This window comes from Diplotaxodon limnothrissa, linkage group LG12 (genome assembly GCF_057381915.1).
Source record: "Diplotaxodon limnothrissa isolate DT_005_m linkage group LG12, D_limnothrissa_male_GT1.1, whole genome shotgun sequence".
Classification (NCBI taxonomy): domain Eukaryota; kingdom Metazoa; phylum Chordata; class Actinopteri; order Cichliformes; family Cichlidae; genus Diplotaxodon; species Diplotaxodon limnothrissa.
Genome location: NC_140607.1, coordinates 10,151,704 through 10,179,675, shown reverse-complemented (window position 1 = coordinate 10,179,675; position 27,972 = coordinate 10,151,704). Strand labels below are relative to the sequence as shown.

The 27,972-nt window shown below is 39.9% G+C and overlaps 1 protein-coding gene across 1 annotated transcript; it reads left to right on the top strand.

The window, feature by feature from the left end:
- Positions 1–102: 102 nt before the first annotated feature.
- LOC146620868 (dual specificity testis-specific protein kinase 1) lies at positions 103–27,972 on the top strand. The gene is made up of 9 exons (XM_085367918.1): positions 103–240; positions 16,464–16,657; positions 18,324–18,445; positions 20,374–20,422; positions 21,995–22,144; positions 25,202–25,375; positions 25,652–25,735; positions 26,274–26,360; positions 27,361–27,972. The coding sequence occupies exons 2-9, from the start codon at positions 16,478–16,480 to the stop codon at positions 27,463–27,465; spliced, it is 951 nt and encodes a 316-aa protein (XP_085224044.1). The 5' UTR covers positions 103–240; positions 16,464–16,477; the 3' UTR covers positions 27,466–27,972.

The window sequence follows — 27,972 nt, the reverse complement described above, 5'->3', positions numbered from 1 at the left end:
CCACCGACGTGCTGGTGAAGCTGGTTCCTAAGACAACACATGAAACATGCATTTGCATTAGCGAGGCTCGTTTCAACACCGACGCCGTGAGCTGACTTTACCACCCGCTCTCTGTGAAGAAAGCTACCAAAACAACCGCGACTTCCTGCACACACAGCGAAGTAGAGCGGATATATGATGCCAAGTATTTCAGCGACACTTTAAAGCAGATCTGCACATCGACGCTGGGACTCAGTCTATGTAAGTGCTGGACGATTTAACAGAAAGTGGGTTATGTTAAACGGTTAAAACTAAAGTCTGTCTGCCACTAGGCGCGAAATGCTCAGCACCATCCGAACTTAATATTGACTACAATGGAAAACACCAAACTGTGATAGTGCCCACTGGTTTCACCCAGGGGTAGTCATTCATAGTGCGGTCCCCAGAAACTCTGAAGAGGGGCCTTTTTTTTTTTTTTAACTTAAAGTCAGATAGAAGAGAGAAAAAGGAAACGTGCTTTGTGGTTAGGTGTGCACATCCTTAAAGCTGTCTTAACAGATATTTACAGTTTAGCAACAGGACTAATTATAATGTGTGATATCAAATTTGTTTAGCATGATCCATTTAAAAGTGTCACCTCAGCTTTCTAAGCTGAGAAATGAAACCAGTGACAAAGTTCCAAAAAGCTGCAGTTCCTCTAATGTCCACTTGACTTTGACTCTAAAAATGAGTCAATCCCCATAGAATCTTATTTCAAAGTGGCCACTTTAAACAGGATTCAAACACATGCGTGTAACATGGTACAAAAAATGTTGGCCTTTATGGATAGTTTTCATTTTTATGGCAACTCTTTAACGAGTGAATTCTGCTAAGTGAAGCTGCTAAAGTGGATGTCTCTGCTGTGTTTGAGCTGTTGTTCTCTGACAAATGATACGGCCTAGTGTGAGGTACTGACCATTCAACTGCACTTGTACAGTTTATGGATGCTGCTTGTTACTCAAGCTTGCTAGCGTTAGCTGCTAATTTTTACACTGGTCAAAATATTGATATTCCAATTAAAGTACAGAATTCAAAATCAAGGTTAATGTTTTTGCTTTTTAAGGTTTATAACTCTCCTGGAAAGAAAAAAAAAATCACTCACTCAAATCACTTATCACTCTCCTGATAAGGAAGGATCACAGGTCACATGGGTTGTGAACCACTGTGACAGTGGTGTTAATTCAGCATCATGAATAATAATAATCATAAACAGGAAGGTTTGTATGTCTTTTTGTGCAAAGGCACTGATTTTGTTTCTTTAGCAGTTTTTAACCATAATGCATGAAGTAACAGCTGTCTCGTAGTTCAGTGTCCTGTCTGTCAATCAGTGTTTGTGTTATTGTTCAGTGTTGCTTGCTTGCTTGTTTTTCTCTTGTCTTGTCTTTGTAAAAAGCTGTGTGTGTGCATGTGTGTGTGTGTGTGTGTGTGCTTTTTGACTGTGGTTCCTCCTCAGTTTCTGCAGAAGCTTCTGGATTTGTTCCACTACAAGATGCACATGAATAGCTTATTAAATCAGTGGAGTAAGTATTAAGATTTTTAATGAATTTTCATTCCATTTTCATGTAGTTTGCCAATGGATTGTAAATGCAACGACTCCAAAGCAATCTGACAGTGAACTGAGAAATCACAACTTTATCGCTCGTCTCGAGCTGTGATGTGTTTCGGTGCTGCACTGCTTACTGTAATGTCAGTGTGTCACCTCCACAGCAGCGGCTGTATGTGTTAAATAAGTGTGTATTTGATGGACTCTTGCTTTAAGCAGGTGAATCTGCTGTAGGGTATTTGTGTCTAGCTCTGCAATGTTCTGAAATAGAAAGACTTTGCTCAGCAGCAGCCTGTCTAAATGTGTCCAGAGATGGTGCGTTACAGAGGTGTCCCGTTACCTGGGCTCCATGTTCAACACATCCTGTGTAGGCTTGAAGTTACCAGCTACAAATGTCTGCATTTGACTTGGTGACTTGCTAAAATAACATGTCAGTTTTTATAAAATGATCACAATAATCTGCATTGGAGCAGGTTAGAAGTTACAGTGATGATCCATCTGTGTTAAAAAGAGCCAACTTTGTGACACTGAAAACCTGTTAATGAATTGCTAACCCACGATGCGATGAACTTGTGGTTTGTTCTTACCTTTTGAAATGGCTGCTTTAAGAACAGGAACCAGGTTTGTGAACACTCGCAGTCGACTTGCATTGCATGCATTAAGACGGCTTTGTCAGTCTGCTATCAGGCTGCTGTCAATGTGCACTCAGTTTGCGATTAACTTGGGTCAAGCTGTCAAATAACTGCAACTGCATAGTACTGTTTTTAGTAATATGGCGAGTAGCATCGATATGAAAATTATGAATCGCTTGAACAGAAATGAACTACAAATACTTAACTAATTACTCCTTACTTTCCTCCACAAATTGTAATTTAGTTGCTGCGAAATGGCATGGGTAGAACTTGACAGGTGAACTAACTTTTATTTAAGGACCTACCCACTTGACATCTTTGAAGTTATATAGGCTTTGAGGCGAGTGACTGAACTCACTACCAATTTGAGCAAATATACTGCTTTCCCACATTAGCTGTGATAGCTGGAATAACTAGCTTCTGTTGGCTAGTTTCACTTGTGATCTTTTTGCTCTTTAATCATATTTAATGTAGTAGAGGTGAGTCTGAATTATCAACACTGTATTCCCTGTCAGTGTTGGTCAAGTTAGTTGAAAATAGCAATAGTAATTGCTAATTTTCAAAAGTAATTAGTTACTTATTACTTAGTTACTTTTTAAAAACACGATATACAACCTAAATAGGTAATAAAGCAATAGACCTGTCAGCCCAATTCTATTTTTTTTCCTGCATAATCCATCATATAAAATTGAATCAAATGAAAAAGTCTCTTTTTAAAATGTGTTTTATTGGCTTTAATCTTTTAATTTTATGCACATTAAATCACGCAAAAATTAAATTATATGCAGAAAATAGGTTTAACATTTAAACCTATTTTCTGCATATTCCAGCATATAAAATAAAATATTCTTTCTGTGTTTACACTCACTCTTTCAAATTGATGCAAGTAAAACAGAACAAAAATAAATAAAATGAAAAGATTCAGCAACACTAAGTCCTGCTGCTCTTAAATCTGTTGTCAGCTGTTTAGCAGGAGTGGGGCTGGTGGAGGTTTGCCCGGTGTCGCAGTCATGTCAGCGGGGGGATCCAAGGGTTTCTCTGTGAATGTCACATTCCCATGACAGTGTGCTAGGTGCTTGCTCAGATTTGAAGTTTCATTTTTCGCTGTAGAAAATTTTCTTTCCATGCAGAGTGTACAGCGGTGTATACTTTTTTACTCAGAGTAATGTCAGTACTTCCAAGCTTTAAATGCTGCATGGTCGTACTCTGTTGATCTACACACACTGCCACAGAGGTTGCACGCACTTACGCCATTGTCATGAGACACTCTCACAAACAAAATCACAGTTTAGTAACGCAATAATGCAGCGTGATTACGAGAAAGTAACAAGAATCGAATTACTTTTTTCGCAATATTAATCCCTTACCTAACTCGTTACTTGAAAAAAAAGTAATTGGATTACAGTAACACATTACTTAACACGTTACTACCCATCGCTGTTCCCGATTCTGTATCCTCTATGGTACTTAAGCTCATAAGTAGACCAAGCTAGTTGGCTTGATAGATAGTTAAAAAAATGTTCTATTAGTGTAAATAAATTGATTTGGAATAGGTTTGGCTTTGATGTTGCTCTAGCTTACAGGTGCTAATTGGCGAGCAAACTTTTAGAGTTTTAACATTATTTCTTGAAAGGTGTTGCAGCAGAAACAACATCAGTGGTGTGAAATATAAAAAGAACTTTGCAATAATATTGCTATTATAACATGAACGTAGTAAAATACAATTTTATTTATAGATTTTTTCTGTTTCTTCATTTATTTATTTAGCTTTGAACTCTTTGGGTCACATAGATAATTGCTCTGAGTTGTTTTCCCATTAACATTGTTGTCCCTGAACTCCTGGGTTTGTCTCTATTACGTATTACAAAAGATATGAGATTGTGCTAATCGCTGGCCAAAACAAACACCTACATCTGAGAGTTACCATTTGACATTTTAGACAAAGAACCATATGTAAATATAATAAAATATTTTACTGCTTGCTCACACAGAATTTATATCTGGAGTTTTTCTGATGACGTCAGGCTTATCGTCTTTTCAATGGTCTGTAGGGGCAGTGAGTTAAATAAATTTGTATTTAGATTATTATCTCTGTTAGCCGCTGGCGTTGTATTCGGCGTGCTGTTTCAAGGTCAGAATTTTACCGCCTTTTTGTTTACCTTGACAGTTCTGCTACATGGCTGGGAATCTTGGCTGCTTAGCTGCAGGGCTCATGTTTGCACTGATTGTGTAGGATGGATCATCCATTTAAAAAGCAGTTCTTAAGTAATCAGTGGTGTTTGCCTCAATCTATCACTGAGGGAAGGATTTCTTTATAAGCAGACTTGCTGTGGTGGAGAGGATTCTATGATATACACACGTGTTTTGTTTTATTTTTATATAAAATCATACTGATGAGTGCATCTCGACTAAACGAAGTGCTCACCTTGCAGGTGGCAAATGCTGAGAATGTCATCTCTAAAATCTCATGTTGTTTTCCTCATATCGCCTCTCTGTGGTGTAAAATATCACAGAAAGTAACATCAGTACTTTTTAATGTGCTAACATTTCGAAAGGGTCTTTCTAAACCCAAACCATAATTTTTTACTTATACCAACTAACTAGTTTTGATGCATCAGCCAACATCAAGTAGTTTTTATGCCTTAGCCAAAGAGCTGAGTTAGGTGGCGAGTTTGTTTATCCCCTTGTCTCTCTTATAGAAAGTTTAATGCACATTATCCACGTTGTGAAGCTTGAATGTGAGCATGTTTACTGTAGCCATCTTTGATTTTGAAACATCAAAAATTTACAAAGTGATTGCCACACTTGATCCAGTCAGACAACTCGTCTTCGTTGGTCTCTTGGGGGTGGAAATGCACTTTTTTCCTATATAGCCTGAAGTTGACAAACATTGATGTTTGGCTCAAACACTGGATGAGTTCAGTGTTGCTGCAGCGATGGTGGGAGGCAGTAGAAGGGGACAGAGATACATTGTGCTGTTTCCACATTTTGTATGACCTCCAGCGCTGTTTTCAGCCCACTCAGCCATCTTGTACAAGTGGTGTCTTGTTCTCAAATGGCATTTTTCTTTTTCAGAAGAAAATATAGAGTGAGGCATCTCTCTGCCCAGTGTTTCCATAAGCGGTTGGGTGTCACTCTGTTGTGGAATAGAATCTTCACTGTTTGTTTGCATGCCATGCATAACCACAGAGAGAAAGAGACACACTCGCTAATATGGTGAGACTCCCAGATGGCCTGATTGCATTTGGAAAAACCAAAGAATTTTGGTTGATCAATGAACATTAATTGACATTTTATAGACCATGCGCATAGACACATGCAATCCTTTTACGCCACTGTCTGCATGGGTACCATATGGGTCACATGTGCTGGCGAAAGTTCTCAGTGGATCTATGGTTACAATCAACTTATGACAGTGCAACAGCTTGAGGTGGTTTTTAACAAATGCCATTTTAAGTGTTTATTTTATTTGCTTTTCAGTTAATTAGTTTACTGTTGCTTAATTGGGGGTTTGGTTGCTACATGTTACCATGTCTTAAATTAAATCTTATATTAATATAAAATATACCCTTCTCTTTTAGCTCAATAAATCAAAATGCATGCTGTGTGTAAGCATTGTGTAAAATATCTTGTCTCTACTGTGAGCTTCACCTGCCATTCCTGTACACAGCAGAGCTTTTCACAAATACCAAGAGGGGAGAAAAGTTTAGGAGACGATGTAAGTGCGTGTCTCTGCAAATGCACAGTCACATTATGCTTCGATTTAGGGAAAGAAACAAAAGAAAAGAATCAGTCGGGCAATCGGAGATCAGTGTCTGAGTGCTGATCAGTGTCGCTGTTCCACACACATTAATTTCAAAGTAGCACAGAATTCTCAGTACAAACCTGTGTACTTTCACTTATGCACAACGGTGTTGCAAGGTGTGACATAAAACCGCAACGAGGCAGATTCAGTTGATTTTGAATCTTGTAATAATAATTTCATGCATCAACGGGGAAATGAAATTTTCAAAACATTGCCTTGCCTGGCCAGCTGTTGCCACTGGCGATCACTGATATTATTCGTTGGCACAACCCGAGTATGCTAGCTCGTCCTTGAGGCAGTGACGCAGCTACTAAAACAACAGATACTACAAGAGATGCCAAATAAACTTATTTAAACATTTATATATACTCTTCAGTGTTTTACTGTTTAATCTCACAACAAAATGAATCTTGTTCTCCAGCGATGATTTAACCTGGCTAGACCAAATTGCCTACATAACTGTTTGTCTGTGTCTGGCCCCTCCCCCTGTATCATCTCATCATTTTTGTGTAGTCATTACCAAGAGATTACGCTTAAATGTGCGCAACTATGGAATTTTCTTCCATGGGGATGTGGTTGGAGCCACAACCACATTACCACTTCACCATGGTATTAAGAACTATACCGCAGGGCAGAGCACATTACAGAATTACCACCATTACAACTTTGTTGTATCTGAGAATCTTTCCATCCTCTTAATTATATTGTAACGAAAGCATTGGGAAACTGAAACAGTACAAACTTGAGATTGTTTTTTTTGTTGACACTTGACACTTAATGTTCCAGATGCTCCAGTAAAAACAAAACCAGACGCTGCGAAAGTGTGGGGTGGTGTAGCAGAAATAGATTCAAGGTAAAAAAGAAACAAAAGCCTGTAACTTGATCTTTAGCACAGTAAACGCACACAGAGAGGTCAGTGAAGAAAGATGTGGAAAAGAAGTGGAAAGGAAAAACCTTGCTGTCTTGAGAGCTTGAAAAGAAGGCAACTGTGCTTCTTTAGGTCTGTTTTTTGAAACACCTTGGTCAAAAGCAAAATCCAAGAAAATGACACCCCCACTGAAAAGTTCACCAGGGAACATACCAATGAAGGAGGATGGAAACCTCAATGCTGAATTTTATCGGAACCCCCCCCTACACACACACACACACACACACACACACACACACACACACACACACACACACACACAGATCATTACCTGCTGTTTGACTCCAACTGGCCACTAGAACTTTGGGTGTAGGGTCCTAATCACCCCTTCTTTCCATCCATCCATCCATCCATCCATCCATCCATCCATCCATTTGCTTCCGCTTATCCTTTTCAGGGTCGCGGGGGGCGCTGGAGCCTATCCCAGCTGTCATAGGGCGAGGGGCGGGGTACACCCTGGACAGGTCGCAAGTCTGTCGCAGGGCCAATACACAGGGACAGACAACCGTTTGCACTCACATTCACTCCCGCATTCACACCTATGGGCAATTTGGATTACTCAATTAACCTGTCCCCACAAACTGCATTTCTTCTTTCCTCTAAAGAAAAAAAAGAAAAGGATTGCACACATATAAAGAAAACTCTTAAAACAGGCATTTATCCAAACCTCAATGCACAGCAAAGAATACCAGACATGAAAGACAAAACACCCAATGCAAGCTTAAAAAGTTTGTGCAGTGCAGTGCAGTGAGGAATACTTGGACCTCTGCACTCAAAGGAGAAACGGCACACATTCACATTCAAGGATGCCCTTCTTTGAAGGAAGAGTAAAGGAGGTCAACTGCATACACTGTGAATCACCACTTAAAGTGAATCCCAGGAGTCCAGGTGGTTTAACCCCCACTCGCACCTTGCCTAAGGTGCTGTCAATAGCTAACATTATGGTGGGCTGGGGCAATGTGTCACAGCGGTTTCACCTGTCGGCCCCGGTGACGGGAATGACCAACATGTTTTTTCCACACCTTAACTCATGTGACTCATATAATCGTTAGTGGGTTAGTGACCCTCAGGGCTACCACCTATGGGACAGCCTCATTAGGGATTTATTACCTTTGGCTTTCCAACAGTTGTTTTAGAATTAATGAAGCGTCTTGGATGTGAAGCGAAATGTCTTAATAAACCCTGAGGAAGTTCAGTTGCCTACTTTTTTACTCAGTGATAGGGATGAATTGTTAGTAGATCTTGGTTAAAAAGGTTTTGCAGAGATCTTCACTCACACTCAGTGTTGAGTTTTGTGTAAATATTTTCTGCAAATGTGTAAATATGAGAGCTTGATGCTGAACTATACTTATTTTATTTTTAATTATGTAGAGTTTGGACTGCAAGGCTTTCTTTGCACAAAAAAAACAAAACAAAAAAAATTGTTGTTACCAATGACACCCAGACTTCCTGACTGAACAACAGTGTTGCTCATGTCCTGCACATGTTGGACTATTGTATGCATAGAGAAATTGTTCACATGTGACTACAAGTATCAAAGTTGCCCACTTTTGTTAATGGCTGCAATTCTGGAAGTGAATTTCCAGTTCATTTTCTCTCTCTTTTTTTTTTTTTTTTTTGTAATTTTTCATTCATATATTTATGCATAGAGACATACGTAGCCATTTAGTTGTTGTTTTGTTTTGCTTTTTTCCTCTGTCCCATCTGGCAGTGTAGCAATCAGAATTGTTGTCTGAAGGTGAAAAAATGCCAACAGATTTGCTTTCGCAAGTAGAGCATTATGGCATTTGCTATAACTGTCTACTTGATAGTGATATTTTATTAGGATTTTTTTTATGTTGGGTTATTAGAACCACAATGTACAAGACCGGCGGACGGAAAAGAGAAAAAAAAGTATGTGAAGTTGGGGAGAAAGTTAACAGAAGGAGAGAACAATAAAGGAGAAGAGAGATGGAGAGAGAGAAAAAACACTGGGAGTCTGCTTCAACACCTGTTTAGAGAAAAAAAAAGAAAACAGCAGAGAAACCACAGCAACAGCCAACATATGCAAAAATAACAGAGACAATGTTAGTGAACAGCACACAGTACTAATAATACAAGATATTTTTAGAGGCAGTAGCAGCCCAAGATACTGTGTCTGTGCATACCTGTTTGTACACCTGTGTGTGTGAGCGCTAATAGTGGGTGCGGGGAGCCACAGGCCCTCCTGTCAGCACCTAAAGCCGGCATGGATGAGACCTGGGCCCCAGACATCCAGAGGCCCCCCCATGATGACCACTGCAGGGACAGTCACGGCGCCCACTCAGAGAAGAGCAGAGGAGAGCTTTGGGGGAGGGGTCATGCAGCAGCAGCTGTCACAGTGCAGAATTGGATGGCGTACACACATTTACACTCCCCCATACACACTGTGTACTCCCAGATCCAGGCACCAATACCCCCAGAGGGGCAATCAGCCCCCAGAACCCAGGAGATAGTCCCCTTCACTTTGAGGTGGAGACAAGCAGACCTCCCTGGTCCTTGCAGCAGAAGATAAATGGTAAATGGCCTGTATTTGTATAGCGCTTTACTAGTCCCTAAGGACCCCAAAGCGCTTTACACATCCAGTCATCCACCCATTCACACACACATTTACACACTGGTGATGGCAAGCTACGTTGTAGCCACAGCCGCCCTGGGGCGCACTGACAGAGGCAAGGCTGCTGGACACTGGCGCCACCAGGCCCTCTGACCACCACCAGTAGGCAAGGGGTGAACTGTCTTGCCCAAGGACACAATGACCGAGACTGTCCAAGCCGGGGCTCAAACCGGAAACCTTCCGATTACAAGGCAAACTCCCAACTCTTGAGCCACGATCGCCCCAGCAGTCCACCAGCCTGACCTGACAGCCAGCTCCTCCTCCCGGCCTCCATCCGCGGACGGCAAACACAGAATGGTGGTGTGAAGACGCCACTCCATCCACTCACATGTGTTGTTGATGCGTGCTGTTTTAAAGTGTATTTAAAACCTGCAAAAAGATGGTAAAAACCTCCCTGCCAGCTAAAGAGGTCCTTAGTTTCACCAATGTACCAAAGGCCACCGGGCCAGGGCCGGGCCCCAGTGCTTATTTGTGCTTCTGAATGGTTTCAGAGTTTTATGAGTTGTGATTTAAAGAAAACGTTGAATGTTAAAATAAATATCGTATTTTTTAGCCGTTAACCGTTTTAAGCCCATCGGAGCATGTGCTTTCCGATTTGCGTAACAATTTTTAAATCCCGGTAGAATTGCAACCAAATAAGCTAGCACAATCATTTTTTGGAGGAGTTGGAGGAAATTGGAGGATTTGTACTTACATTGTCCCAGGTCAGTTTACTTCCACTAATGCCTTTGCAAATTTTTTTAAAAAAAAGTTGTTTTTGACAACAGCAAAAAGATTGTTTCCAGAAACGCGCTTTGCCAATCTGATCAGCTGTTCATACCACTTTCTACGTTGAAATAAACATCAGTGCGAACAATCACTTGTGTATCACATTCTTGCAAAAGCCAGAAGTGATGTCATTTTTTTGTGGGAAAATGTTATAAATTGTGCACAATAATATTTATTTAAATTTTTCCTGCTGTTCATAAAAATTTGTGCATCTCAAAAATGAAACTATAAAGACACTCAAAATATATTTCCTGTGTTTGGAAACTATTTTGTGCAACTTTTTTACATTTACAATTCTGAGGGATATATCTCTGAAATTTCTGTAACTAGAAAAATGTATAAAACACAAAACAATTTTCAATTTTTTTGTAGTTTAGTGCACATTTTTACAATTTATGTAGTCACTATAGATTTAATGCATACATATTATTGAAATTTGGGATGTAATGGTTGTATTTATGTATAGCAACTTGAAATGCTCCAAAAAATGGCACTGCAGCATGTAAAAATACAAAGATAAGCTCTGGTGGGCTTTCTGTCTTGCAGTATTAATGGTAATGCTGAATCACTACATTGTCAACCACCAAGTGTGGTTGACAACAATGGGGTGCCACAGCTATGCATAGTCTTGCTCTGGGCCTCCCTTATTGATCTGATATCAGCAAGTCTGATGCATCAGTGATCCTCTAGCCTGCCATCTCTGGTTTTGCAAACTTGCAGATGAAGGCAGAGCTCTGAGGCTTCTGTGGCTCCAAGACAAACGTCACCTCGCTTTGGAAAATCCATGAAGCAATTAACAGCTACTGTGGCTTGGCTCAGGCTAGTTGAAGTGCTCAGCTTTAATGCACCAGGCTGCTGCCAAAAATGTCATGACTAGAGGGCTGTTACGTGCAGATTAACACTCTGCTGCGGTGCAGTTACCCACATAATCTCCATGCTTTATGCCTGAAGTCAGTGTGGCTCTGAGGATCATGTTATCCAGTCATATTCTGGCTACAATATCAGTTCTTCACAGAACTGGCAGACTGGGTTTTTTTCCTAGGGAAGTGTGATGATTTTTGACAAAAACCACAGAGATTTTCACCCTTTTCTCAGTAATAAACAGAGCTGAAATTTCTTCACTCCTCTTTCTGTGATTTTAGTGCAGTCCAAAGCTGAATCTTTGTATTTGAAAGATCTTTCTTTCTACAGAATTTTGTCAGCTTAGCATTAGATTCAGCTAATGCTAAGCATTCTAAATACCTCCACAACTCAGAATTGTGGAGGTATTTAGAAAAATTTTGAATTTGTAAATGAACAGAAATATATAACCAGATGTACAACTGCCTGTGGCAAATGTAAATAAAGCTAACCTAGTCTCTTTGCAGACTCTGCAGAAATGACCTCTTATATTGCTCTTTGCATAATTGTCAGCTTGCTTACATTACTGACAGCTTCTCCATGCATAATTTCTTCAGTTGCACAATGTTTCTGAGTTTCATGTGTGTATTGCTCATGTAGCTTTTCAGATTCATATGTGGGATTTTTGCTAGGTTATTCCATAACCCATCATTTTGTCTGGTTGGGCTCTTCCTTATTAATTTGCTACTTAGGGTCATTATTCTGTTGAAACATCCTCAGTCCTGGACACATTGGCAGTCACTGGAAATCTTCAGCAAATGATGGTGATTACAGCAGAATTATTCATTTCAAATTTTATGGAGATGTTTTCAATCCTCAGAGGTCTAAGTCAACCTCAGTGGTGACTGTAACGGTTTATACATTTTGAAAAATCAATTGCAGTCTTGTAGCATGGGGTTAGGAACTTTTATTTTTATATATTTTTGTATGATTTCCAAAATCATTGGACAAAGAAATAATCGTTGTAATTGACACACAGTAAAAAATTTTTTTACATTGTTTCCAGAAAAGGTTCTGCTTTTCTTCAAAGCTGATGATTCTGTGATGATGACTTGGTTCTCAAAGGGTTACATCCCTTGCTAGAATCAGATATCCACAAGCTTTTATCTGAAGGTCACAGAAAGCTTTTTATATATTTTCATCACGGGATACACTTCAATTGAAAAGAGATCAACAGACCTGAGATCAGAGGCTGAAATAACCCTTCTAAAGAGGGTCAGTGGAACCTCATCTGCTATCTGTTTCAATTTCTTGGATTTGAAAGTGTAAATAACTGTAGGGATACATGCTGACATCGTAGTGTTGTGCTTGTGACTACACTTGTCAGTCTTGTCTTTTGGGAAGTTAATGTGTCATCAAGCTCATTACCTGGTGTTTGGTTTAATTTAGAGAAGATACCAGCCAAGACCCTTGTGTAATTCTTATTAAATTGGCTTCAAGTGGTAATACCTGAATCTAGGGAGACACTGCACTGATGTCACCTAATGACGTGAAATTCCTGCATTTGCACTTTTCCCAGTATGTTCTTTCTGACATTCTTCTGTGAGAATCCTCATGTTGAGAGGCAGAGCACTGAAGAAAAATGTTGCCCTGGTGCAAAGTGGTATTTATTTTGCAACTTTCTTGAACGTCATTCCTTATCAGCTGGAAGGACGTCATTGTGGTCATGGCCAGCATTACTATTCCTGTTGAGGGGGTGTATGGTCAGACAGGTCTAACTCACAGCGGGTTGTGATAACAACATATTCCGGCATTTTGTTTGCCTAACCTTCTCATCTTATGTTTGGGGAAAAACAGAAAAAAGACAAAGCTTGAGCTCTTAAACCTGTCATGGATCACTTGGAGTAACCAGAGCAGCCAAATTATTCTTTGCTTGATGAAAGACTGTTTAAATCTTTATAGCAGTGTTGAAGAGTTAATATGCAGTATGGTAGCACATTCTTATTCTGCCATCTAAATGTGGATGTTGTGGCTGGTAGAAGACAACGACAAGTGGTAAACCTAAAGTGAAGGCTTAAAAAAGTTCAGAACCAGCTTATGATGCAACACTTGGAATGTCCACCTTTTCCTGAAATGATGACTTTGGAGACAGCGGAGTGGAAAATGAGAGGGAGGATGAGAAAAGCAGACAGAAACAGAATGTGGAAACGCACAAGAATCTGAAACTGAGACATAAATCATGCAATGTGTTTACCTTCAGCTGTAAACGTAGCCATGTTGCTTCACTGAGTGTACTGTTAGCAGAGCGCACATGACAACACTTACACTAAATTAATGAAAGTGGCTCTCACTGAATATGGAACAGCGCAAAAGTGGACTTCTGTTCAATTTTTTAAATTTTTCACACAGTCCATTTTATTCAGGGAATTACTCCAGCAGCTTTTATAGTTATAGTTTCTTATCAGATTCATTTTGATGGTAAAACAGACCATTTGAAAGTTTAGGCTGAGATAGTTGGGGACAGACAGTGGATCAAAGAAACATGAAGTTCTCGCCAATGTTATTCAGTAAAATTTGCAAGTTTCCCCCAACAGTGCCAGAAATAATTTCATCTAGTTTCATTTAGTTACACTTCATCATAATGTGACAACAATGGAGTCTAAAAGCTTGCTGACAGGTTCGAGAGCACGACGTCCTTCATCTTACAAATTTGGGAACCGACCAGTCAAGATGAATAAGGAAGAGAGATGATGGATGGAGGCGGGAGAAAAGAGATGCGGAGAGATTGACAGTTAGATGATGGGGCTGCACTGTAAGCATTTCTCTCTGATAGTGCCAGAGCTGAAAGTGCAGTGATTGTTTAGTCTGAAGCTGAATGAACAAAAGCAGCGTGAATAGCTGGGGTTGATTCCCCCGACTTTATTGACAAAACCCTGCCAATTGTTTTAGCGTGTCAGCGCGCGCTTTCCACCAGCGTCATTGTAAAGGCAACTGAGATTGTTGTTGGGGGAAAAACAAACTGACCTTCACTGCTGTCACGCCAGCCCTGTGTGCCTGGAATTGGGTCAGGACTACCCACTTTGTGAAGGAACAGAGAGCAATCTTCACAGTGGGAACGTTATCCTACCCATCTGCACTCCAGAGTTACAACCAATATTTTGGAGAACTGAATGAAGAGAATAAGGAAACCATGCTTAATAGTTTTGGCACTATGGCTGGTTGCTCAACAGGCCTAAGTTCTTGCCATGGTAAGCCTAGTGTAGGGTCAGGGTTAGCACCTATGATGAATTAGACCTCATAGGATCTCAAAGAAAGAACTGTAAAGTCAGAAAGTTGACATGACTGGATATCTTTTTACATAGGTCTAAAACCATTACGTTAACTACAGTTTTATGAGAACAATGTTAATGGAGGTTTAGTTAGCCCACAGTAAGTGAACCGAAAGGTAAAACAGTTAAAACCAATGATGCGAGTGTCTAAACAAAAAGGTCTTCAAGTTAATGACCAGGAAGATAGTCAGGGATAGAGCACAGGACAAACTTTCAATAGTCCCTATGTGCTGATTTTCAATATGAAACTTGGGCTGGGGGTTGAGGAATGGAGGTCAAAGGGTGTGGGTTGACTCAGAAGTCCCACAAAACAACAAAACCCACAGTGCATAATTTGCCTCTTAATAACTTCTCTGGAGCCTTAGACACTAAGTGGGGAGTTTCTAGTAGACAACCTCAGAGCTGATTCATAGCCCCCGCTATGTTGGGGTGGATAGCTAGAAATAATAGATAAGCACTTTGGACATGATGAAACTTTGCAGTATACAGTTATTAGTATACTGTGTGTGTGTACGTATGTGTATGTGTGTGGCTTTTTTGTTGTCTTGCTCTGAGTTCACAGTTGAACACGAATGCAAACTCTAAGACACTGATCACTTCATCATCATATGGTGTAAGGGTCTGTGTGGACGTCTGCTGCCTGCCAGTCTTTTTGTGGACTTAGGCATGTTGACACTACACTACAATGCCCTAACGATAAACACGCTCTTCCAACTCACGTAAAGCAGACTTTCAAGACAGTTGAACAGAAATCTCCTCGTCTTTGTCCTTCTGATAACCGGACTTGAAGTTCTTGTTACTGTCTTAGCTCCATATGCAGGACATATATAAATGTCTTATTTATTAGTAATTCACTGATAGTCCAGATTGACTCTTGACTGTGTTGTGTTGAAGATAGAAACTGTTACTAAACAATTTTTAGAAAGATTCTGTGTTCAGCAAGCAGCCCTGCCCTCATTTTAATCATTTTAAAAATCTTTTTTTATCACCTTTGCTGCAGCCTGTTAAGTGGAAGCATTTTCCCTCATCTATGCAGCCTAGTGTAAGTGTGAAATGATACCTTTTGTGAGCGTCTCGTTGATCTGTAGTTGCTTTCATGCTGTTAAATGCATAAATTGCCCTTTTGGTTGGTGTGTTCAGTTTAGCAGCAGTGAGCAAATACATATGCGCTCTAATTTTAAGAGCACTGAAAAAATGGCAAAGAATCATATTTTGCATGGTTGAATCTTAACAAGTTTCCAAGTAGAACTTCAACATGCAAGAAGAAGAAATGGGAGTTAGACAAAACTTTTTTTAGAGCATGCTGTTTATTGAAAATAACGCTTAAACTGAAACAGAGTTGGAATATGTTTATCACAGTGTGAACATAATTATCACAGATGCTTTAAGGGCATGTTGTGAGCATGTCAATGGCATTTATATACTTTGCAACAACTGAATAATGGAGCCATAACCAGCTGCCTCTTTAGTGAGTTTGTCATCCTGATGATGAACTCCAGCTCCGCCATCATGGTCTACAGCTGGGAGGTTTAGTCCCTGCTCTGCAGCTTTGGAGAGCATCATAGCAACATCAGCCCTCCACCAACTCAGTGGAGCGGCTTTCTAAGATTTTGTGCCCTAAAGGTAATTTCAACATGTAGTCGAAGATGGTGGCGGTTTTGTACAAGCCTGCTTTAACTTGCCCTGACGTCGCCTAGAAAGACACTAGATGGAAAGAAGCAGTGTTAGCTGATTGGCCCTTTCAAGTCTAAGTCTCATTGGTGATGAGCCTAATTTCAAAAATACATTTAGCAAGACTGTCTACATTCCCAGAGTTTTTTATTTAACATTGCAGAGGCACAAAGTGATTCTTTTCTTGTCCTGTTTGTTGTGAAAATGAACTAATAACTATAATAACTAATCCCAGGACAAAAAACATTATTTTGTAGAGGGTTCACCCTAACTTTTCAGTCTCTGTTTTCCCAGCGGACATCTCCACGATGTGTGATGTGGATGTGTCATCAGAGCCCACCAGTCCCACCCTTTATGGTGAGTCTTCAGACAAATACTACCATGTGGAGCGATGGCAGAAGCTTCGCACGGCTGTCCGTAAACTGGAATTCTGGGAAAATTTCAGCGCTGAGCTAATCGGGAGTGGCTTCTTCTCCAAAGTCTATAAGGTATTTCTTCTGCCCCCTCCACCCTTTCTGTTTTGCCTTGTCAGCCTGCAAATGCCATCAGACCCTGCTTTGTCCAAGCCACTAATTGGGACATTCTTGCCATTCTGTAATTGGCCCACCAGCTTCGGGGACCTTTGATTTTCTGTACTCAACCCCAGCTGAGACCTTACATAATTCTTCTGCTGGAACAGAGCTATTGGAAGAGCTATTTTTTTTATACATTTAGACTTTGCCCCTGATGAAATGAGTTAGAAAGAGGCCATGGGATTTGTGAGTGAGTCAAAGTCAGCACTTTGCCCAGAAAGAGTGTGCTCTCTGATTTTGGACTTTTGTTCCAGTTGAGTCAACTTAGAAAGCTAAGCTTGTTTGTGGTCAACCGTGTAAATCGTTCAAATAGCTCTCTGTGGCTTTGGAGATGCCAATGATGGAGTAAGACTATTACCTCTTAGAAAAAAATTGAAAGTATAAAACGTGCGTAAGTTTTGCTAATATAAAAACAAATAAAGATTAAAAAAGTCAATCACAGTACAGTTGTGATTGATAAACTATCCATAGATGCCTTTTTTGTACCAAACAGTGAGCAAGTGTTTTAATATTAGAAAATTGGGTATTTTAACATGACAGTCTATGGGGATTAACTCTCTTTTGGAGCAATCCTCAATGGCCATTAGAGGAACTGCAGTTTTTTGCACTTCTATATTTGCCTGATTCTTTTCAGCTGCTGGGATTACTCAGGCTACGTTCACACTGCAGGCGAAAGCGCATCAAATCCGACTTTTTTGACTATGCGACCCATATCCGATCATGGTATGACAGTGTGGACAGCACAAATCCGATATTTTCAAATCCGACCTGGGTCGCTTTTGTATGTGGTACTGAATCCGATACATATCTGATGTTTTAGAAAGCGACTGCTGTTTGAATGGTTATGTCGCATTAAATCCGTCTTTTACGTCACTGACACAAGACAGACGCCAATTATCAGCGCCGGAGAAGCGCCCGAGAAAACATGGTGAACGCTTCCTGGCCATCCAGTGAAACTGTTGGGAAGACAACGTTGGAGAAACGTGAACATTTTATTTGTACTGTATAATCTGCAGATTCTGACAGAAATCTGCAACTATCCTTTGAAGCGCCGCTCCTCTCTAAAACAGGCCATATGAAAATAACAAAATAACTTTATAACTTAAAGCAAAATTGGGAAACGTAAAGTCCAAAACAAGTCTTTATATTAAGGCCATCAGTCAAACAATACTGTTTGGTCTGGGTCTAAACAGAGCGCGTTGTGTGTGACGTCTTCTTTTGCGCATGCGTGGCGCTTTGAGGGTTCACACTAGAGCGCGTTTGCTGTCACATTTTATTTGTAGTGTGAACAAGCAGACAAAAAAAATCAGATTTGATCAAAAAATCGGAATTGAGCTTTAAGACCTGCAGTGTGAACGTAGCCTTGGTTTACTCACTTTGATTTAGTTGTGCTACTGTCATTATCTACTGATGTGTTTGGTTTTATGTATTATCCTTTTTGCTGATGTGAACATGTTGGCAGCTGTGGATAAGTTATGCAGCGACAGCAGCTGTCACAGTATCCCCACTGTATTGCTTCTGGCCTCAGCATCTATAACCACCACTTCTTCCACTCCTGCTAACGGCCACCACTATCCTTTAGGTGATGCACAGGACCAATCGAAAAGTGATGGTAGTGAAGATCTACAAAAACGATGTGGACCAAGACAGCATTGTACGAGAGATCAGCCTGCTGCAGAAGCTCTCCCACCCCAACATTGTCAGGTAACAGCCCTCCCGTATCACCTGCATGCTGTACTCCTATTGTGGTGGTTAATCTAGCAGGCTCTGCTCTGCTCTGCTAAAAGCAAAAGAAAACGCTTGAGGATTTCCCTCCCAACACATGCAATCTCTCCTCTCTGTCTCACCAGGCTCTACACCCTCCCACTCATCACTCTTTTCTCCATCACAGCTTCACAGTCTGTAAATTGGGTAGCAGGATTGATGGCAGTTGTAGTTATTGTGCAATGGCAATACCTTTACACATATTTATATTTAGTAGTACTAAACAGTTTTAAAGGGTTCACAGTGTTATGGTAATTTTGTTGACAATTACTGAAAAAATGGACTCCCAGGGCATCGTGTACAATAAACAAAGGCAGGCAAATATACAACACTTCCATATATGCACAAAATCCGAATATCTGTTTTCTCATCAGGAATATTTGTCAAAATGCACACCCACTCATCACTGTTATATAATAACCTTCATATGGTACCAGTTAAGTATTAATGTAATGCTTTTTCCCCCCTTGGGATTTCAAAATAAACAAACACAAGTATCCATTTTGCAAAAGTGAGGTAGGTTTGATGGGCTCCCTTGGGCTGCAGATTGCCAAATTAACATTAGATGAGCTGGAAGATGTCCTGGATTTGTTCACAGCTTTAACAGTGATTATATTTCCGAGTGGCCAAAAACAACCAGGCAATTCTAGCTGGCAAACTTTGATAAGAAATCTGCTGTTTTTCTTTTGCTTATGGTAGTATAAAAAATGATGCTGGTGCATGGCCGTTGAAAGATACACAGAGCAGGGATTGTGAGCATAGTAGCAGAACTAAATATAATTGGTACATGTGATCTGAACTAACAAGAGGAAGAGAGAAAAATCACTTGTAGTCATTTAACTAGCTTTGTTTCTGAATATAAACTACTTCACTTGGAAGTTGGTAGCATGGTGTGTAGCCTTATGTATGTAAATGAGACCCTGGTGCTTTTATTTGCAGCAGTGGCATAAGGTGCAAAGCCAGGCAGACTTAATGTTTGCCTAAGCAATCGCACTTTAGCCATTTAGCAAGGTCAAAGTGGTAAGGTTATCAAAGAGTAGCTCATTATCGTACAGCCAGCTGTGATGACAGCAGTACCTTGCACGCACCGATCTGTGTAAGCTAAAGTCAAAAAGATATACGAGTGATATTTCTTGGAGTTATCAAAGACGTCGACCGTTTGTGTGAATCAATTAATAAACAGGGCCTTATTTTAATTGTTCCTAAATTTATTATGTAAGTTCAGTTAAGTTCATTTAAGGTCACTTTACAGATGGGCAGGACTGATCATGTACAAGCTGCCTAGTTCCTCCTAATGTTATAATTTTATTATTAGCCATAGCTGGTAATATACTTCTTACATGGCTTAATGGCTCATAGTTAAACAGTTAACATTTGTGCCTCCAGATTAACATTTATGACTGTTTAATACTTCAATGTTGTCGATACAGGGGCTTTACTGACCTTGTGAAATTAATTGAAGTGTACATTGGTGTAAACAACAACTACATGCTACTGACGAGGGGAGAGGCTGTGTGTGCATGTCTGTCTGTAGCTCTGCTGTTTGAAGTTGTGTGAAGGTGGCACTGTTGGTATCAGTATTGTTGCAAATGAGATTATCTACTCTACCTTACTATATACACTATCAAATCCATAAAGGAAAGGATATGGCATTCTTTATTTTCCTATTGATACCATGTTTTTTTGTATTTTCATCAAATTTGTTAACAGTTTCGGCTACAAACAAGATTCTAAAAATTTACCACCAAAAATCTTCTTGTAATGTAGACATTGTTCCCTCTGGTTTGAGTGGCATTTCCATAAACTTCCATACACTTTATTTCAATAACAAGACAAACAATTGATTAACACAGCTCTGCTTATTCCAGGTATTTGGGAATATGTGTGAAAGAAGACAAACTCTATCCAATCTTAGAGGTGAGTTCCACTCATTTTTCGCCTATTGTGAGTCATTGTTAAGGTGTATACCTGCAGGCTGGCTCTGTTAACACAACAAATAACACTGATATGAACTGAGAGTGATAATGAAATGGTGAAAGAGTTCATAGGTAACCAAACTGGGTTTGCTGCTATCACGCTGACAAATTACATCTCCTCAGTTTCTTGTTTCAAGAAGAAATTGATTATTGATTATTGATTAAAAAAAATCTTTTCATTTTAGAATGAATAGCCATTTATTTTTATGGGATTTTTTTTTACTACGACATTTTATAGTATGCCATTGTTCTACACAGATAACAGGGCGGTGAAAGCAACAAAAGCCATGTACTGCCACAGTAATCTAAGAATTATTTTAAATGCTTGAAGACACAGTATCTATGTGGGCAACAATGTATGATAGCATGTTTTTATAACAAGTCTTCTTGACTGTTTAGAAAAGTTGGACTTCGCCACTGTTCTACACGTAGCTTTAGTGACAACTGCCTCGAGCCTTCCATCGTGTTTATTTTTTAAATAATATTTGAATAATTGGATATTTTGGTAAGGGCTGTAATGCCATCACTTGCTAGATAGCTTAGTTAGCAAGTTGATCTGCTATTCCCTGTAATATTATAGGTGATGTAAATTTTGACTAGCAAACAACAAAAATAGGCTTAAAAATAATTTAGCTTACAAAATAGAAGTAGTGGCTTCAGTGTTCGTGTCTTTGAGGATAACTGAACAACAACAAAAACAACACCTCAAAGCGACCATGCCGTAAATAAATATAATTTTAGGTCTTGATATAATTTACGTTGTTATACTCATTGAATTTTATATTTAATTACATTCATATAAATTGATAAAGACCAAAGCTAATTTTTGTATCAAACTTTATTTTTGCCATCAATCTGACCATTTTAACTTTTTAGCACGTCCAAATTTGCTTTCTCTCTTTCTTCTTATTTTACAGCTTAATACCTCCCCAAAAGAACTTTTAAATTTATTGTTAAAATTTTTATTAAAATAAAAAATGATTAAATAGAAAAAAAGTAAATTAAAAATGTGCTGCATAACAAGAAAGCTCTCCTTTTACATTGTCAAGTCAAGTCAAGTCAAGAAAGCCTTTATTTGTCACATGCAAGTTGCCCTGCAGCGAAATGGGACCCCCCCCCCCAACCTTACATACACAACACAGACATCACATGGGGAGACAGGTCGGAGACCGGTAGTATTATGGAAAAACACTGAAATGTACAATACAATGGGCAAGACGAGGAGGGGAAAAAAAGAGACCTCTTCTCATGCATGAGAACAGAAAACAAAAAAAAGAGCACATAAATGTCCACATCACAACATCATGAAACACGTGACAAGTAACAGGGGTGGGTAAGGGGTGGGAAGTAAGCCGATCCAGACACAGCCATTGGAATAAACTAATTTGTCTAATTTATTTTACAATAATGTGAAAATGATTTTATTTTTTGAAGACAGTTTCTTGTTACAAGAAAAACCTTTTAATAGAAAAAAGTGAAAAATAAATCTTCATGTATTTCCTGGATGTTTCAGTATGTAAACGGTGGCTGTCTGGAAGAGCTTCTGGCCAGGAAAGACGTTCCCTTGTGCTGGAGAGAGAAGGTGGACTTGGCCTGTGATATAAGCAGAGGAATGATCTACCTGCATTACAAAAACATTTATCACAGAGACCTCAATTCTAAGGTGAGGCACACAATTAAACTGATTTGCTTTGATTTGGATTGATTTGTTTGTTTTTGTTCATATTTTAACTGCACTTTTTTTTTTATTAATAAACTGCTCAGGTTAAATAATTTTCAGTCCAGAATAGAAACCTGTGATCTCCTAGTTTCAGTTAAATGAGCACACCCTGACATCCTTTCTAGGCCGCTCTGTAACAATCACGAGGCCTTGCTGAGAAGCTGGTGTGTAGGTATGCTTGTGTGCGTAGGTGCTGTCCCTCCTCCAGTTGCCAGGCTTCCCTGAAGAAGCAGTCAGTAATGCGGAGTCACAACATGATGACAGTCACTATTATCGTGTAAAGAGGTTGTTGCTATGTAAGTGCTGTTGCTGCACGTATAACTGCTGCTGGGACTCCCCCACCCTTACCCCACGCATGTTACCCTGAGGCTACTCTTTTGGCTCTGTCCTCGTGTTTTTTGTCAGGCTTTGTTGGATTTACGTCACAGAAACCTGATGGATGCATCCATGATGTTGGATCAACGTGGGAGAATTACAGGCTAGGCAACCACTGCTAACAGACCAATAGAGTAGCAGAAATCTTGAAACAGATGTTTAATGTCAAAAGTGATGATGAAAATGGCTAGCCTCTTTTTTTAATAAGCATTTCAGATGAATGATATTAGAGCAGATTATCTGTCATAGATGATTAAACAGTATAAACAACATATTATACTCAAATAAGTCATTTAAAAAAGTATTGCTGTATAAAATATCACAGGGTCACAAATGAGTCCACTTAAGGTCAACCTTAGGGTCACTCGAGGATTTCTGTGCAGTGTCTAATATGATGTTTGTGAGTCTGCTTTTATGTATTTTATACTGAGTGAGATGAGCTTTATGTTGCATTTAGTTTGTAATGGCTTTGGAGATTTAAGTTAGAAGACATTAAGATGACTTTAGCAGTTACCCTTAAGTGAATCCTTAGTATTGAAATGATCTGAGATATTTAGACCCTGTGTTGAATGTAAATAAACACAGAATGCAATGAGAAAATGTACCATTTCAGGAAAATATTATTCATTTTGAATTCACTGGCAGCAGGACATCTCAAAAAAAGCTGAGCTGACCCCACTGCAGTCCAGACCTTTCACCATCACAAAACATCAAAATATGACAAAAACAATGCAAGACTGTTGAGCATCCTCTGTCAGACACGAATTGGACATCATTCCTCTCCCATAAGTCCATCAGCTGGTCTCTACAAATCCCAGACATTTACAGATTGGTGTTAAAAGAAAAACAGCTACACAGAAGTAAACACAGCCACGTGGCAACTTCTTTTTAGACATGTTGCTGTCATGAAATTGAAAATGAGCAGATGTTTTTCTAAAATTTTAAATATTTTATGCTTTTCATCTTCAGTTATGAGTAAAATATGGGTTTATGAGATTTCCAAATCATTGCATTCTCTTTTTTACACTTCATGCAGCGTCCAGACATTTTCAGAATTGGTTTTGTATTTTGTAGGCTTCCTGCTTTTTGCCCCATGAATGAAATGACCAGATAGGTGTGATTTACGTGAAAATGCTAATATATTGAGACGCACCGACAGTCATTTTGTTCTATTTCAAGCCAGTGGTGATACAGTTGTTGGGTACTTAATTCCACTGCCAATACCAACATTCAGTTCAAGTGTGAATTTAAAGTAAGAAAGGCCCCGAAGTCACGTCAGATGACTTAGCTAATAGTTACTTGTAATTATTAATCTAATTAACAAGTAATTTCATTACTAACATATTAATAAATAAATATAATTATTTAAGTCTGAGATTAAATCAGAGAACTGTATGTGTGAGCTCTGAGCTGCTAGCATTAAAATAAGAAAAGTGTTTAGTAAGGTTATACTTCACATGAGAACTCTGTGCTGGCCACTAGAAAGACTGCAAGTTCATGGCAGTTTTGTGTACACTTTACAGACCAGGAAGTTCAGTTTATCTCTGTGTCTGAGTCATTTTTCCTTATGATTTGTTGACAACTTCCAAATTAAAAAATATCCACAAATATTTATGATATAAAACACATGTCGTTCAGCTTTATCTCAACTTAGGCCGCCTGGTCTGTGGTGAAAGAAGCATTTATTGAAATTAAGTTGCCAACTTGACAAATCCACTTAGGTTGGTAGATGTGTGCAGTTTGTGATGTCAGTGCTTCAGGATGTCCAAAAGGCCAGTTGCCTCCCAGATCCCCTGAACTAATCCAGTCTTTGTTAAAGTGTCTGTGAAAGTTACACTTGAATGAAAATTTTAGCTTTTTGAGTAGTTGGTCAGGTTCTTGTGTTACTGGGGATTTTCGACTTAAGTTCCCCAAATTGTTGCCTTGCTTGGCAGAGAGGTAAGGGGTTGTGGCTAAATTTAGAGCTGGAGTCTGGGACTGAAGTAGTTTTCCTCCACGTAATGTCACGTAATGACAGGCTGCTGGATGGAAATAGCTTCATGTGCAGTGGGAGCCAAATGGCAACTGTCACTTCCACACACGCCCAGCGAATCTTAAAAACAGAAGAAAATGGGTTTACATACATGCAGAGCAATGCATCAACGTTATACCTTTACATTGCAGACCTGCTGTTATTATGCAACAACAGCTCTGAGCTGCTCTCCCACTTCCTGCCTCTGATCACACTTTCTGCTCTCAGCCTCTAAACTCAAGTCTAGCAGGGTTTGTCTTTTTCCACAGTTTGCTGGTCTTATTAACATCTAAATATGAAGGAACCAGTCAGTGTGATGGAGGCTGGCCTTTGGCACACTGAATCTCTGGTCGGTCAGTTATTTAGTCGGCTGAAAAGGTGCTGCCAGCAGATCCTTTTGAATCTATTGACAAGTGAAGAGACTGTTTGTGACTGTGTGGCAGTGATTCCAGGAAACACATGCATTACACACAATAGAAGCCCAAACAAAGACTAAAGACGGTGGAAAAAACAAGTGGTTGATGGTCCTGGTTGTTCAGCCTTACACTGCCCTCTGCTGGGACAAACATCCCATTGCAGTCCTGCTCCTCAGTGTCCTCCTCGTGTATCTGTAGAACTGCCTGATCCGGGTGACGTCTCGGGGACGAGAGGCTCTGGTGACAGACTTCGGCCTGGCCAGGGAGGTGGTGGAGCTGCCAGTGAAAGACACCGGCAGGAAACTCTCTCTGGTGGGCTCGGCTTTCTGGATGGCCCCCGAAATGCTCCGAGGAGAGCCATATGACCGCAAGGTAACAGTCCTGTTTCTCGTATCAGCATGTGTTACACACAATAAGTATTTTTGCTGTTTTTTAGCATTACATTTTTTCTTATATGTCAGACAGTGTATTTATTAAGATGATACAATAAAGTAATGCAGCACATTGTGGGAAGCTGCATCTTTAATATAAAATGCCAAAAGTCAGATTTATTTATTTTATTCTTTGAAGTATTTTCTGATATGTTTTTTATGTTCTAAGAGGAAGACAAAAAAACCCCCAATATGTTTGATGTCTGACTTATTCCAGGTGGATGTTTTCTCCTTTGGCATTGTGCTCTGTGAAATCCTGGCCAGGATCCCTGCTGACCCTGAAATACTCCCGAGAACACAGGTAGAGCTCACTGTACCACAGCAAAGACTGTGTGCTGCTGACGTGTAACGTGAATATTCACATGTGAGAGTTAGCTATTGCCCACTTTTACTAGTTAACTAGTTAAAAAGATGTCTAAACAACCCTGAGACTTGCTGAAAAAGTAGAAGAATGGAATGTCTCCAATTTAAAATGTTGATGGAGTGGATGTGTGGCTATCTGCTCACTGCTAACCATGGAGCTAATGTATTTAAAAAGAGTGTGTTAAATTAAATCGATGCGTTTAAGTTAGCTCAAACATGGTCCATGACGCGTTGACTCGTGGGCTTACCGACTTTATAGATATGTGACTGGAAGTGTGGTTGTGACAGTGACGTCTTTTAAAGCTGATGATTGGCTGAGCAGTGTAGTGCTTGGGGTTTGTGATTAACTCAAGCCAAGCTGTGAAAGATACAAACTGATGTAATTTTAGCACAACTTAGCTGACAGAACATTTTTGTATGCGCAGTGAAATATTTCTTGTTATGACACATGGACTGTTGATGTTGATGTGTTTCAGGACTACGGGCTGGATGTGAAAGCTTTCAGGGAACTGGTGACAGACTGCCCACAGCGCCTCCTGGAGTTGGCAGCCAGCTGTTGTATGGTATGTGGATCAGAGGAGATGGAAGACCTGAAAATGCTTGAAGTAAAAGTCATGATATACATTTATACTTTGAAATATTTCGTATGTTTTTCAAGTCATAAAAGGACGTCTTGCTTAGGGAGACTTTGCTTTATTTTGACTCAAAATAAATTCAAATTGAGGAGCTGATGAAAAATTGTGGATTTTCTCTTCCTGTTGTTTCCCTGTGTGCTATATTTCCATTTATTCCACAAGTTTGGAGCATTTTGCGGCACTTCAGTTTTCTGCTGTTTCTAGTGGGGACTGAGTTTCCAGCAGGTAGAATGTACTTTGGCAGGCTGCGTGATCCTCCACACTTCGGGAGTTCAGCTGCTGCCAGCAAGCTTAGTTCCAGCTATTCTGTCTTATGCTTTTGTCTCAGGAGCCAGGTTGCTGTGCTCTCTATCATTTCGCTGGCAAGCTTGATTTTGTTAGCAGGCTTTTACAACTCTCACTGGTTTGGGAATGAGATTATTCCTGTTGATCAATTTGTTGTCAGTGTGGACAGCCAGGTGCTCATACTCCTCCACCACATCAACTTCCTGCCCCAGCACAGACACCACTCATTCAGCCATCCTCTTTCTTTTGAAGCCGGCGATTCCTCCCTGACCACTCCAAAAAGTCATCCTTTTTGTACTGAGGCTGTGGTGTGTGGTGCTAGAGGCAGCAGAGGGCTGAAACTCGACATGTTAAAGAAACTTTCAGCTCATTTGCTGCCTCCAGGCTGCACCCTGGCTGTCTGTAACCAGTGATTTCTTCAGTCCACTTATTTTGCTCTGCTCGAGTTTGCCCTCCAGTCTCTTCTTTTAGGAAACCTTGTGATCGCTACAACAATCACATCAGCAAAAAGCCTCCAAGTGTCAGACATGACAGTTCTTAATACTAAGCTGTGAATATTAGGGCCTCTGTACTTTCCACCAAGGTTTTCTTATAAGTTGTGAAACTCACCTGTTTTTCTTAATTTCCTCTCTCCCAATCTAAGGTGGAGTCCTTCCGACGGCCAGCATTCACAGAGCTGTTGGATGATTTAGGAGAGGTTGCTGAGACCCTGGAACTTCCTCCCAAATCTGACGTGGATACGAGCTGAGCAGCGGATCAGGGAAGCCCAGCATTAGGACCGCAGACTGTGGGATTACTATTGCTCACTGTCTGGACAGGAAGCAGGACAGATGTGAATTAAAAAAATAAAAATTAAAAAAAAATATGGAAGTTTTTGTGGCATCAACTCTTCTCCTCTGAGGTGCTGCAGACATTCAGATCTAGATGTTTTTTCAGGGCAGTGGATGTTCCCGACTTGCCATGGACACTTTGATTTGACCCAGCAGTGTTCACATGATTATTAGTTCAACTTGTACTGTTATTGGTCTTGACTAAAAGGGCCCTCTCCTCCCACTCGACTCTGGTGTTTGTGATTTGTTTGTAACCGACGGCGCAGACCAAATCAGGCCTGTTGATATATTTTCCTCTTGTCTACTCTGCCTTTGTCGTTCCAGTAGGAAATGAGAAAGCTCTGCTCTCTATTAGGCTTTCAATAGTGACATAACTTCATACACAACGAGGATCAAAAATAGCCGTGGAAACATGATTTTAGGTT

Coding starts and splice junctions, on each gene's coding strand:
- LOC146620868 (XM_085367918.1), top strand. CDS start 16,478: ATGTGTGATGTGGATGTGTCATCAGAGCCCACCAGTCCCACCCTTTAT. Junction 25,376..25,651: donor GAGAGCCATATGACCGCAAG/GTAACAGTCCTG, acceptor GACTTATTCCAG/GTGGATGTTTTCTCCTTTGG. Junction 25,736..26,273: donor AAATACTCCCGAGAACACAG/GTAGAGCTCACT, acceptor GATGTGTTTCAG/GACTACGGGCTGGATGTGAA.